At 38.6% G+C, this 12,422-nt stretch overlaps 1 protein-coding gene across 8 annotated transcripts in view; it reads left to right on the forward strand.

The window, feature by feature from the left end:
- Positions 1-12,422, forward strand: part of LOC115232614 (dystrophin) — a 744,226-nt gene that overhangs the window by 205,365 nt on the left and 526,439 nt on the right. For 7 of the 8 annotated variants that reach the window (XM_029802603.2, XM_036512501.1, XM_029802605.2 and 4 more), the window contains 5 exons: positions 53-364; positions 2,304-2,391; positions 8,018-8,259; positions 9,167-9,329; positions 11,646-11,657. In XM_029802603.2, coding sequence (XP_029658463.1) covers positions 53-364; positions 2,304-2,391; positions 8,018-8,259; positions 9,167-9,329; positions 11,646-11,657 — 817 coding nt within the window. The remainder of the gene's footprint in view (positions 1-52; positions 365-2,303; positions 2,392-8,017; positions 8,260-9,166; positions 9,330-11,645; positions 11,658-12,422) is intronic. The other variant, XM_029802604.2, reaches the window with a different exon arrangement.

Genomic DNA, 12,422 nt, shown 5'->3' on the forward strand with positions numbered 1-12,422 from the left:
ATTTGTTAATACTTTAATAGGAAAATTTTAAATATAATTAATTTGATTTCAGATTGCCGGGTCTGGAGTTGAACTTAGTAAAATAACAGATCTTGAGGAGATTCTTGCTGAAGAGAAAGTTCGAGAGACTAAGTCTGAACCAACAACTTCACCTGATGTGGTGAAAAAGCGCAAAACTGATACAGCTTTACGGTTAGAATTTGAAATAGACATGAAAAAAATGAAAGATTGGTTTGAGAAGACAGAATCAACATTAGCATTGCTATCTGTTGATGATGATGATGATGACGATGATGATGATGATGATCCTTTCCTTGCTTCTCAAGAAGAGTTTTCTGAAGAGGAGCAATTTGTTTTAATTCAGGTAATTTCTTTGAAATCTTAAATTCTACATCTCTGATTCTATTAACAGTTACTATTTCTAAAAAAAAGTTTATAACATGTGGTTAAGATGCTAAATCTTACATCTATAGCATCTGACTATACTTCTGACCAAAAACACATTGTATAGTCTATACTTATTTTATAGTTGAATAATTAGGGATAGGCAGGGCATTCAGATTATAGCACTGTTTATTCTATTTCAACAATTTGGACAAGCCTCCTAGTAGGCAAGGAGGGGGTTATCATGACTCTACAGTGCACTAACAATACTCTTTCACTTTCGTAGAGGTCCCAAAATAAATAACTAAATAATGAAGCTATTTCTACTGAACAGTTATCCTTTATCTTGGTTCTAGTCCAACCTAGACTCCTCTCTCATACCATTTCTTACATATAAATCCACATGGTCTAATCTCTCCAAGACACAAATATTTTATTCTCCCACATTCTAAATCACTGCCAGTCCTTTTGGTCCCCTGTTAAACGTGCTCTCTACCAACTTCTTGACATCTTTACCACCTCTGTTCTCACATAGAAAACCTCCCCATTTGCTCACACCACTTTACTTCCAACTCCATATTGTACAAACTAGATGAAACTCTTCCAAAACTATCCCTTTTCACTCCATTAGGCTCAAACTATATACACATATATGCTAAGTGTGAAAGCACTTCTGGTTGCTTCAAAAGTACAAGTCACTGGCCCTGACAATCTCCCTTCCAATACCCTCAAACAATGTTTTCAAGAAGTAGCTTTTATCATTGCCAACATCTTCAATCTTTCTCCACTCCATTTATCTTTTTTTTTTATCTCTTAAGTTGGCGATTTCCTATCACATCTTCACAGTTATGTACTGATGTAGTTTTGTTCTGACTTACACTATCAATTCTGGTTTGCTCCAAAATTTAGTTTTGTTCACCTTTCACTTCCTCTTATTCATCAATGACCTACTTCTTATCATCTGCTACAATGTCCACTCTTTACTTTCTGCACCTGTTGTATTTAATATTTTAAATAATTTATTTCTCGTTCTAAGTTTGAGTTTCACAACAAAATTTGTGCAATTTCTCTTTGCAGAATCATGTTGAATCATTTCTGATCAGTATATTAATAGTAATTATAAAATTCTAAAATGGTTTGATAACAGTTTGCTTTTGATTTATGAAGGAATCTCTTTTCTTATAAATGTTTTCTGTTAAAACTTAGAAACCAGGGAACAATTTCACTGAGAATTATTCTCTAAAACTTATAAGGTATTCTCATAAATCACTTTTTACCATTAATTCATGTAATAATTAATAATTGCACTGCTTAAAATTTTTAAGTTATCACTTATTTCATTATAAGCTTCTTTCAATAACTTTACCAGTTGATTTTTAAAGATCAAATCTACCCCATTTGGTTTTGTATTGTGTAAAAGTTTCAGTCAACTGATCTTATTGCACTCCTAGAGTTTTGCATATGTTTGTTGTCAATTCCTTCTCGAGCCATACCTGGCTCATAAGGGCTGGTTTCCCAGTTTCCTTGACGTATAGGTTCCCCCACCTGAACGGGACGCTGGTCCGTCGCAGGTAAGCTGCAAGATGCAGGAGGAAAGAGCGAGGGAAAGTTGTGGCAAAAGAGTCAGCAGAGGTTCGTCATTACCTTCTGCCAGAGCCACGTGGAGCTTAGGTGTTTTGCTCATAAACACACACATCGCCCGATCTGAGATTCGAGCCCGCGATCCCTTGACCTCGAGTCTGCTGCTCTAACCACTAGGCCATGGATTGCATGGACTATCTCTCAGTTGACTGAAATATTTCAACCAATTATATTTTACATGTGAGACCCTGCCTAAAAAGTTTATATTTCCTTTAAAATTTGAAAAAAAAAGAAAGGAAAAAGAACATTTTGTCTTATAGGACTCTTTCTTTTGACAGGATACAAAAAATGACGTGAAAACTCACCATGATAAAGTATCTTCACTCTTGGAAACTGGGAAAAAATTAATTGAAGAATTAAAATTTGGTAAGTTTATATATTCCCTCATTACCCTGTCTAGCTCAAACATTTTTTTTTTTTTTCGTTTAGACTTGTCTCCAGGTTCATAGCCACTCTGATTTTTCAATTTTTCAATTTTTCGTTTAGTATTGTCTCCCGATTCATACAAACCCATTTGCTAGCTCACGATTAACAGAACCTCTTTACTCAGCTACGGTGTTATATTAGCTATCAATAATGATATTCCCTCTGATTTTTCTGATTTTCAAACCTATTTATCTAATGTTTATTTATCGACAATGCCGTCCCCAGTCAAATTCCCTCACCCGCTTATTGTCACGTGTCCCTTGACCTCTCTCTCTAACTAACCGTATCTCTCTCTCGCTATGTCCCCCCTTCCCATAACCATCATCGCCATGGTCCTCTATGCCCCCCCCTCCCCAAAACCATCATCGCCATACAAAAAAGAGCCATCGCATTTATCGTTAACCCCACTCGCTTCAAAATATCTAAAGAATACGCACAGATCATGAATGGCTAAAAGTTAAGTGAATCGTCCAACCTCGCTACGACTACCTTCTTTCTTGCACTTATCCTTATTCTTTCTCTATTCTTCAATTTCCATCTCATTGTATTGTCACTCATTCTTTCAGTATTCCCTCATTACCCTGTCTAGCTCAAACATTTTTTTTTTTTTTTTTCGTTTAGACTTGTCTCCAGGTTCATAGCCACTCTGATTTTTCAATTTTTTTCAATTTTTTCAATTTTTCAATTTTTCAATTTTTCAATTTTTTCAATTTTTCAATTTTTCAATTTTTCAATTTTTCAATTTTTCGTTTAGTATTGTCTCCCGATTCATACAAACCCATTTGCTAGCTCACGATTAACAGAACCTCTTTACTCAGCTACGGTGTTATATTAGCTATCAATAATGATATTCCCTCTGATTTTTCTGATTTTCAAACCTATTTATCTAATGTTTATTTATCGACAATGCCGTCCCCAGTCAAATTCCCTCACACCGCTTATTGTCACGTGTCCCTTGACCTCTCTCTCTAACTAACCGTATCTCTCTCTCGCTATGTCCCCCCTTCCCATAACCATCATCGCCATGGTCCTCTATGCCCCCCCCCCTCCCCAAAACCATCATCGCCATACATAAAAGAGCCATCGCATTTATCGTTAACCCCACTCGCTTCAAAATATCTAAAGAATACGCACAGATCATGAATGGCTAAAAGTTAAGTGAATCGTCCAACCTCGCTACGACTACCTTCTTTCTTGCACTTATCCTTATTCTTTCTCTATTCTTCAATTTCCATCACATTGTATTGTCACTCATTCTTTCAGTATTCCCTCATTACCCTGTCTAGCTCAAACATTTTTTTTTTTTCGTTTAGACTTGTCTCCAGGTTCATAGCCACTCTGATTTTTCAATTTTTCAATTTTTCGTTTAGTATTGTCTCCCGATTCATACAAACCCATTTGCTAGCTCACGATTAACAGAACCTCTTTACTCAGCTACGGTGCACCCGCCCTCCCACCCCCACCACGCATGCCGGAAGTTCCTATTCTCTTCCATTCCGGGGTTGCTTCCCATGAAGACTGCAAATGCTCTCACCATCCATACCCCTCCCTACCCCTAGTCTCGACCTATGTAAGGTAATGTTCATACAGTGCAAAATATGAAAGGCTAGCGTTATGCAGGTTGTACTGAAGGCTACTTTACTACTTCATTTCTTGCACATGAATTCTGCCAAATGCGAGCTTTCTTTTCAGGTACACGAAGCTACTGTCCACCGTCCCAGGGTCTCTAGAGCCCATGCCTTCCACACCCTCAGGGTTGGCACCCTCAACGTTGGCACTCTGAAAGGTAGGTCTGGTGAGATAGTCGAGATGCTTGAACGGAGATGTGTGGATATATGTTGCATGCAAGAAATAAGGTGGAGAGGAGGATCAGCTAGGTTCCTCACAGGCAAGGAACGCAGGTACAAGATTTTCTGGGCAGGGAACACTGACGGGGTTGGTGGCGTGGGTATACTTATCGCTGAGAAATGGGTAGATAAAGTAATTGAGGTAATCAGAGTAAGTGACAGAATACTTAAGATTAGATTAGTGCTTCATCATAGTTTAGCAACCATTATATCAGCCTATGCTCCTCAGTTGGGGCTACCCGATGGACAGAAAGACCGATTCTATGACACTCTACTGCAGACTACCTCATTGACGAACGACAGAGACCTTATCTTTGTGGCTGGTGACTTCAATGGTCACGTTGGACGACATGCTGGGGGCTTCCATGGCGTACATGGAGGCTATGGCTATGGCTCCCGCAACGAGGAGGGAACCAGGCTGCTGGAGTTCTGCGATGCAAATAATCTTATGATTTGCAACACTAACTTCAGGAAACCTACCAGCCACCTAGTCACTTACCAATCGGGCCAACATACCAGCCAAATTGACTGCATCCTTACAAGGCAAAGGGAGAGATGGCTGCTTATAAATGCCAAAACCTTCCCAGGTGAAGAATGTACCCCACAACATAGACTGGTAGTTAGTGACTTTAGGATCAGGACTAGGAGGACAACCAGAAGACGACAAATATGGAGAAGAAGGATCTGGAAGCTTAAAGATCCTGCAAATGGACAGAGATTTAGGGACATATTACTTGAAGCCTCTGACGAAGTAGAAGGGGATAGAGCATCACAGGGGGTAGAAGACAGCTGGACGTTTCTAAGGGACAACCTGCTGAGAGCCACTGACCAGATCTGTGGCTGGTGCAAAGTCCCCTCTCGACCTAGAATAACGTGGTGGTGGAACAATATTGTAGACAGGGCTATTAGAGAAAAGAGACAGGCTTGGAAGGTCTGGAAAAATGGGGGTAGCAGGGAATTGTATCAGACTGCCAAAAGAGAAGCTAGGAGACAGGTTTATTTAGCCAGAGGGGAAGCAGATAAGAAAAAATTTGCCAATGTTCTGCGCCGTGAGGACCAAAGACTGGAGGTGTTTCGTGTTGCAAGACAGTGTTTGAGAGAGAATCGTGATGTGGTAGGAGAGAAGTGTGTTCGCATGGAAGATGGTTCACTTGCGCTAAATGAGGATGCGAAGAGAGAGGTTTGGAGATGCCACTATGAAAGGTTGCTGAATGAAGAAAATGAATGGGATAAAGAGAGTCTGCCGAATGTTGACCCAACAGAGGGACCAGCTATCCGAGTTGATAGTTCTGTGGTAGCTAAGGCAATTAGAAGCATGAAGACAGGGAAAGCCCCAGGCCCATCAGGAATCACTGCAGAGATGCTCAAAATGTCTGGTAGTGTCGGCTATAGCCTAGTCACCCATATAGTTAATCAGGTGATACACAAAGGGGTCATACCCAATGACTGGTGTAGCAGTATAATAGTCAACTGCTACAAAGGTAAAGGTGATGCCCTAGATACAAATAACTACAGAGGTATCAAGCTGTTGGACCAGGTGATGAAGGTTACGGAGAGGGTCATAGCCCAACTAATTAGAGAGAGAGTTAGTTTAGATGAGATGCAGTTTGGGTTTGTGCCAGGGAAAAGTACTACTGATGCTATATTCCTGGTAAGGCAGCTGCAGGAGAAATACCTAGCCAAAGATAAGCCCCTGTACCTGGCTTTTGTTGACATGGAGAAAGCCTTCGACAGGGTCCCCCGATCCCTTATCTGGTGGGCAATGAGAAAACTAGGGATAGATGAATGGTTAGTGAGAGCTGTGCGGGCCATGTATAGGGACGCCGCTAGTAGGGTGAGGGTTGGAAATGAGTACAGTGAAGAATTCCGGGTAGAGGTAGGGGTCCACCAAGGCTCAGTACTCAGCCCCCTCCTATTTATCATAGTCCTCCAGGCAATAACGGAGGAATTCAAGACAGGATGCCCTTGGGAGCTCCTCTATGCTGATGACCTTGCTCTAATTGCTGAGTCGCTATCAGAACTGGAGGAGAAGTTTCAGGTGTGGAAACAAGGATTAGAATCGAAGGGCCTCAGAGTCAATCTAGCTAAAACCAAAGTCGTAATCAGTAGGAAGGTAGACAAATCACAAACACCTTCAGGTAGATGGCCCTGCTCGATCTGTAGAAAAGGTGTAGGTAGAAACTCTATAAGATGCACCAAGTGTAAGCTATGGACACATAAGAGATGCAGCAATGTCAAAGGAAGGCTAACTAGGAAGATGGTTTTTGTATGTGGCAGATGCTCAGGAACAATAAACACTGAAAATGCTCTGAGACCAACTTCCGTCACTTTCCAGGGAGAAAAACTAGAAATAGTTGATAGTTTCCGTTACCTAGGTGACCAAGTCAGCAGCGGGGGTGGGTGTGCTGAAAGTGTAACTGCTAGAGTAAGAATAGCTTGGGCAAAGTTCAGAGAGCTCTTACCTCTGCTGGTGACAAAAGGCCTCTCGCACAGAGTGAAAGGCAGACTGTATGATGCGTGTGTACGAACAGCCATGCTACATGGCAGTGAAACATGGGCCGTGACTGCTGAGGATATGCGTAAGCTCGCTAGAAATGAAGCCAGTATGCTCCGATGGATGTGTAATGCCGGTACTCACACTCGGCAGAGTGTAAGTACCTTGAGAGAAAAGCTGGACCTAAGAAGCATCAGTTGTGGTGTGCAAGAGAGACGTTTGCGCTGGTATGGTCATGTGGCGAGAATGGATGAAGATAGTTGTGTGAAAAAGTGCCACACCCTAGCGGTTGAGGGAACCTGTGGAAGAGGCAGACCCAGGAAAACCTGGGACGAGGTGGTGAAGCACGACCTTCGAACTTTAGGTCTCACTGAGGAAATGACTAAAGACCGAGACCTCTGGAAGTGTGCTGTGCGCGAGAAGACCCGGCAGGACAAGTGAGTCCACAACCCGTGGCCTTCTACATGGGATGGAGCCAGCCTACGTATGCATACCTTCCCTTCTTGGGACACAAAACTCTACTTGTGAAGACGTGTTGAGGCAAGTGAGGATCAGAATCGAAATCGATCAATGGAAATTGCGGATGTGCTACCAGTGCCGGTGGCATGTCGAAACTCTGCTTGTGAAGACCCATTGAGGCAAGTGAGGATCAGAATCGAAATCGATCAATGGAAATCGATCAATGGAAATTGCAGATGTGTTACCAGTGCCGGTGGCATGTAAGAGAACTTTCCGTTTCGCGACCGTTGCCAGCACCGCCCCGTTTCGTGTCCGTTGCCAGCCTCGCCTGGCCCTCGTGCCGGTGGCACATAAAAAGCACCATCCGTTCGTGGCCGTTTGCCAGCTCTGTCTGGCACCAGTGCGGGTGGCACGTAAAAAGCACCCACTACACTCACGGAGTGGTTGGCGTTAGGAAGGGCATCCAGCCGTAGAAACACTGCCAGATTTGACTGGGCCTGATGAAGCCTTCTGGCTTCACAGACCCCAGTAGAACCGTCCAACCCATGCTAGCATGGAAAACGGACGCTAAATGATGATGATGATGATGATATATATATAAGAAATATATGTAAACTAATTCTCTTGTAATGATTGATGTTCAAAGGACCTTCTTAATTTGAGATGAACTGTTTTGCTTGTTTAAATGTTAAAATTTTTATTGCTTTTAAATAAAAATTTGTTCTGAAGCTAAATTATATTAGCATTTTATTTTTTTTGTTTTAAGGGGGTGAAAATTATGACAATATTTCTAAGCTGACACAAGAGCTGGAAGAAAGATGGAAAATTATCAATCAGCTTCTGAATGAGACACATAGTAAGGTTTTTCTGGAAATTGAAGCTAAAAAGTTTTATGACGAACTGAATTCACTGAAAGATTTGATGTTGAATTATGAGAAATGGGCATCTACTGCAGAGAACATTTCAGAAGAAACTATTGAAATCAGTAATCAGTTAGAGCAATGCCGAGTAAGTTAAACTTTCACTCTTTACTTTGGGAAAAGATGTTTTAATCACTGTTTCTAACATGGATAATTTTATAACTATTGTTTAAAAATGGAGGGGAACTTCATTTTTATTGATATTGTGTTTATTCTAAAGAAGTTCATAATAGCTGGATATTAGGGTTTATATATCACAGGTAATAGGCTTATGGGTGGCGAGCTGGCAGAAACATTAGCATGCTGGGCGAAATGCGTAGCCGTATTTCGTCTGCCATTACGTTCTGAGTTCAAATTCTGCCGAGGTCGACTTTGCCTTTCATCCTTTCGGGGTTGATAAATTAAGTACCAGTTACGCACTGGGGTCGATGTAATCGACTTAATCCGTTTGTCTGTCCTTGTTTGTCCTCTCTGTGTTTAACCCTTTGTGGGTAGTAAAGAAATAGGTAATAGGCTTATGGATTTATGGTGATTTTTTTTTTTTTTTTCAACAATCACTTACCAGATCTGTGAATTTGGATTCACAATGCCTAATTTTAGTGATTTCATAAACATACATAAATTGTTTAGATTTAGTCCATTTCAAAACAAGCCATTCATATGTTTGGATTCATGGATATTGAAATCCTGAATGGATTGTTAGATTATTATAGAAGTATTGACTTTAATGTATTTTTCTATGAAGCAGTCTGTCTCAGAAAGCTCATTACCTCCCAGGTCTTTCACTATGACCAAAAATAACATGTTAAATTAAATTAAATTGGTTAAATTAAATTAAATTACTTGATTAATAATTAATTAAATATTTCTGCAAGGTGTGCATGCTTGAAAAAAGCATTACTATGCAACCAGACAATGCTACATTACTTATATAGTATATATTTTATTTAGTGAAGTTGTATGATTTAAAAAAAATCTTCTGTAATTTGTAAAAGGTAAAATTAAAAGACATGAAGTCCCAAGAAGAACGTGTTGAACATCTTAAAGTGCAAGCAAATGCTTTGTTGCAACAAGAGAAGAAGACAGGAAAGAAAGAGAAAGTTCAGTTTGATCTTGATGCATTTAATCAGCGGTGGGAAGCTGTTTATCAGAAGATAGGTAGGTTTCATACTATGTTTATTCAATCATTACATGATCTTGAGTAATGTTTTTGTGCAGAAATTATTGGAAAATATTGTTTTATGCTGAAGTATTTGTTGCAGGCCCAAGAAAACAGGGCTCTGCAGTTAAAAACATGTCAATGCAAGGTAGCGTAAAAAATGTCATCAAACTGATGCTAATTCAAAATGCTTGTTTACTTACTTCATGGAAAAGTCTTTATTTCTTGTTTGTTATATTAGCATATTTTAGTAAGTAAGCCACTTGATTTACTTAGTTTATTGAAATGCCCTCATTGGAACTTAAGATAGTGTATTATATTTAAAGAACAGAAGAAATGATTCCTTTTGTTTATAAAAGAATCTTTTCTCTGAATGACAGTGTGTGGTACATGTGATCAGAAGTGTGAGCCTGATATGAAAGCATAAGTATTAAATGCAGAAGAGCAGCTACAAGGAATAAAGAATAAACTAGGTTGATAACCATACATTTTTCAGTATGAAATTGAGAGAGGTACTGAATGTTTGTTGTTGTTTGATCGGCAATATTTTTGCTGTGAACATCTTGTTTTTGTTTTTTCTTTTCAAACAGCATTTCTAAAACCATATTATCCAATGTAACCTCCTATTTTTAAGATGGTACTCTGTGACTGTGTGGTTTGAAGAATGTTTGTCTGCTATTTGTAGCAGGTTTGGCAGGAATGTTATGTAAATTTAAGAGATGTGTAGAAGAAAGGCAAGTGATTTCATAGAAACATGAGAATTGATATTGAGTAAATATGGATAAATTGGTGCAGGAGTGGCTGTGTGGTAAGAAGCTTGCTTCCCAACCACATGGTTTTGGGTTCAGTCCCACTGTGTGACACCTTGGGCAAGTGTCTTCTACTATAACCTTAGGCCAACTGAAGCCTTGTGAGTGGATTTGGTAGACAGAAACTGAAAGAAGCCAGTTGTATATATATATATGTATGTATATATATATGTATGTATATATATGTCTTTGTGTCTGTGTTTGTCCCCACCATCACCGCTTGACAACTGGTGTTGGGGTGTTTACATCCCTGTAACTTAGCAGTTCAGCAAAAAAGACTGATAGAATAAGTACCAGGTTTAAAAAATAAGTATTGGGGTTGATTCATTCAACAAAAAATTCAAGGCAGTGTCCCAGCAATGACTGAAACAAGTAAAAGATAAAAGATGTAAAAACAAAATTTACTTTAGATTTGAACAAGCTTGATTTGATAATTGCAATGACATCAAATAGAGGTAGATTCTACTGAATTGTTTTGCAATGGAAAATGGAAAATTACTTGTTTAATGTCATGGATGATTTTAAATATAGTTTTCCCAAAAGCATGCAACTTTAGGTGTGTTGGCTTTTAATAATTTTAATTTTTACACTTTGGAGTGGATGCTTTTTTCATTTCTCTCTCTGAAAATCTAAGTAAAATAAAATAAAATATGTTGGCTAACTGCAACAAGCAGAGTAGTATATATTGATTATAAACATCACTTAATTACTGGCAGTCACTATTCCAGAAACCTAATTTTATAACATTAATCTCACATTTACTCTACTGGAGAATGGTAAATGTACATGTTGTATAAAATATTAGTTTGATATATATTATCTTGAAATAATATTTTCTTGTACCCTGCTTTTTCTCTCTAAATTTGTTGGTAGTTGAGACTACTACAGAAGTTAGATATAAACAGAGAGTTTCATATTTCATGCAAATGCACTTATGAAACAGTTTAGTATAAAACTCCAGGTTCTTGAGCAACTCTTGTAGTATTAACAGCCAATGAAAATAAAATAAGATTATATGTACTCTTCACTACATATCGAGTTCTCTTCCCCATGTTTATAAACCAAACATACTCATGCATGTAAATGCTTGCACGTACCTGTTTCAGTATGTTATTTAAGTACTGGACCCTTGAAAACTGAATGATTTAAAAAAGGAACAACTCGGTTACCTAAATGTTTTAATTTTAATGATCATTCTCTTTTAGGAAAATATTTCAATCTCTAAAATACTTTTACTTTAGTTTTTAAGTTGGCTAAAAATCTTTTGGGTTTAAATGTTTTATTTATAAAGAAAAGTATCTAAAGAATAATGTAGTAAATGACAATATCATTGTGTATAATCTCAAGAATATTCAACCTTCCAACCTCTGTATGTCTCATTTTCCAGTGTTTGATTATGTCTCTTAATCGTCTTTGCTTTTCTGTTTGTTGACAATTTTTTTTTCTGCGTTGTATTTTTGTATCTCCCTTTGTCGCTTTCCTTCCAATATCCATCCATGTTAACAGAAGATACAGACTGTGAGTATTACAATTGCTGTTGTACTTCTGTCTTAGTGTTGTGTTTTGTCATGTTGTCACCCTAAGCTAAATCTTTTCTTTGCCTTGACAAACAATTTTAATGTTACCTGAATGTCATCATATAAACAGACAAGCATGCAATATAAGTGTAAGATGTTTTAATATTATTGCTCTTGTTAACACTACTATTACATTGTTCAGTTTAATTTATAATTTTATGATAAGCTATGAAATAAGTAGTGGCACTTAGAGAAAGTTAGAAGCTATAAAATACATCCATTGTGTGCAATACCAGATTTTTTTTTTTCCCCAAGAAAATGTCTGTTGTAAATATCTATAAATTTGAGTGTGGCCTTTGCCAGTACCGCTTGACTGGCCCTCATGCCGGTGGCACGTAAAAGGACCCACTACACTCTCGGAGTGATTGGCGTTAGGAAGGGCATCCACCTGTAGAAACTCTGCCAGATCAGATTGGAGCCTGGTACAGCCATTGGTTTGCCAGTCCTCAGTCAAATTGTCCAACCCATGCTAGCATGGAAAGCGGACGTTAAACGATGATGATGATGAATATGAGGTTTTGTATTCTTATAATATTTCAATTCTCTTGTTTTGTGTGTGTGTGTGTGTGTGTGCATGTACATGTGCACACACATACACTTTTGTACTGCTAGCTGTCACTCACTCACTTTCTGTCCAGTCCTTCATTGAGATCTGTTAGTCTCTTACCATCACTATCTTGATTATCTGTAACTAATGTTCTCTTGC

Source organism: Octopus sinensis, linkage group LG2 (genome assembly GCF_006345805.1).
Source record: "Octopus sinensis linkage group LG2, ASM634580v1, whole genome shotgun sequence".
Classification (NCBI taxonomy): Eukaryota; Metazoa; Mollusca; class Cephalopoda; order Octopoda; family Octopodidae; genus Octopus; species Octopus sinensis.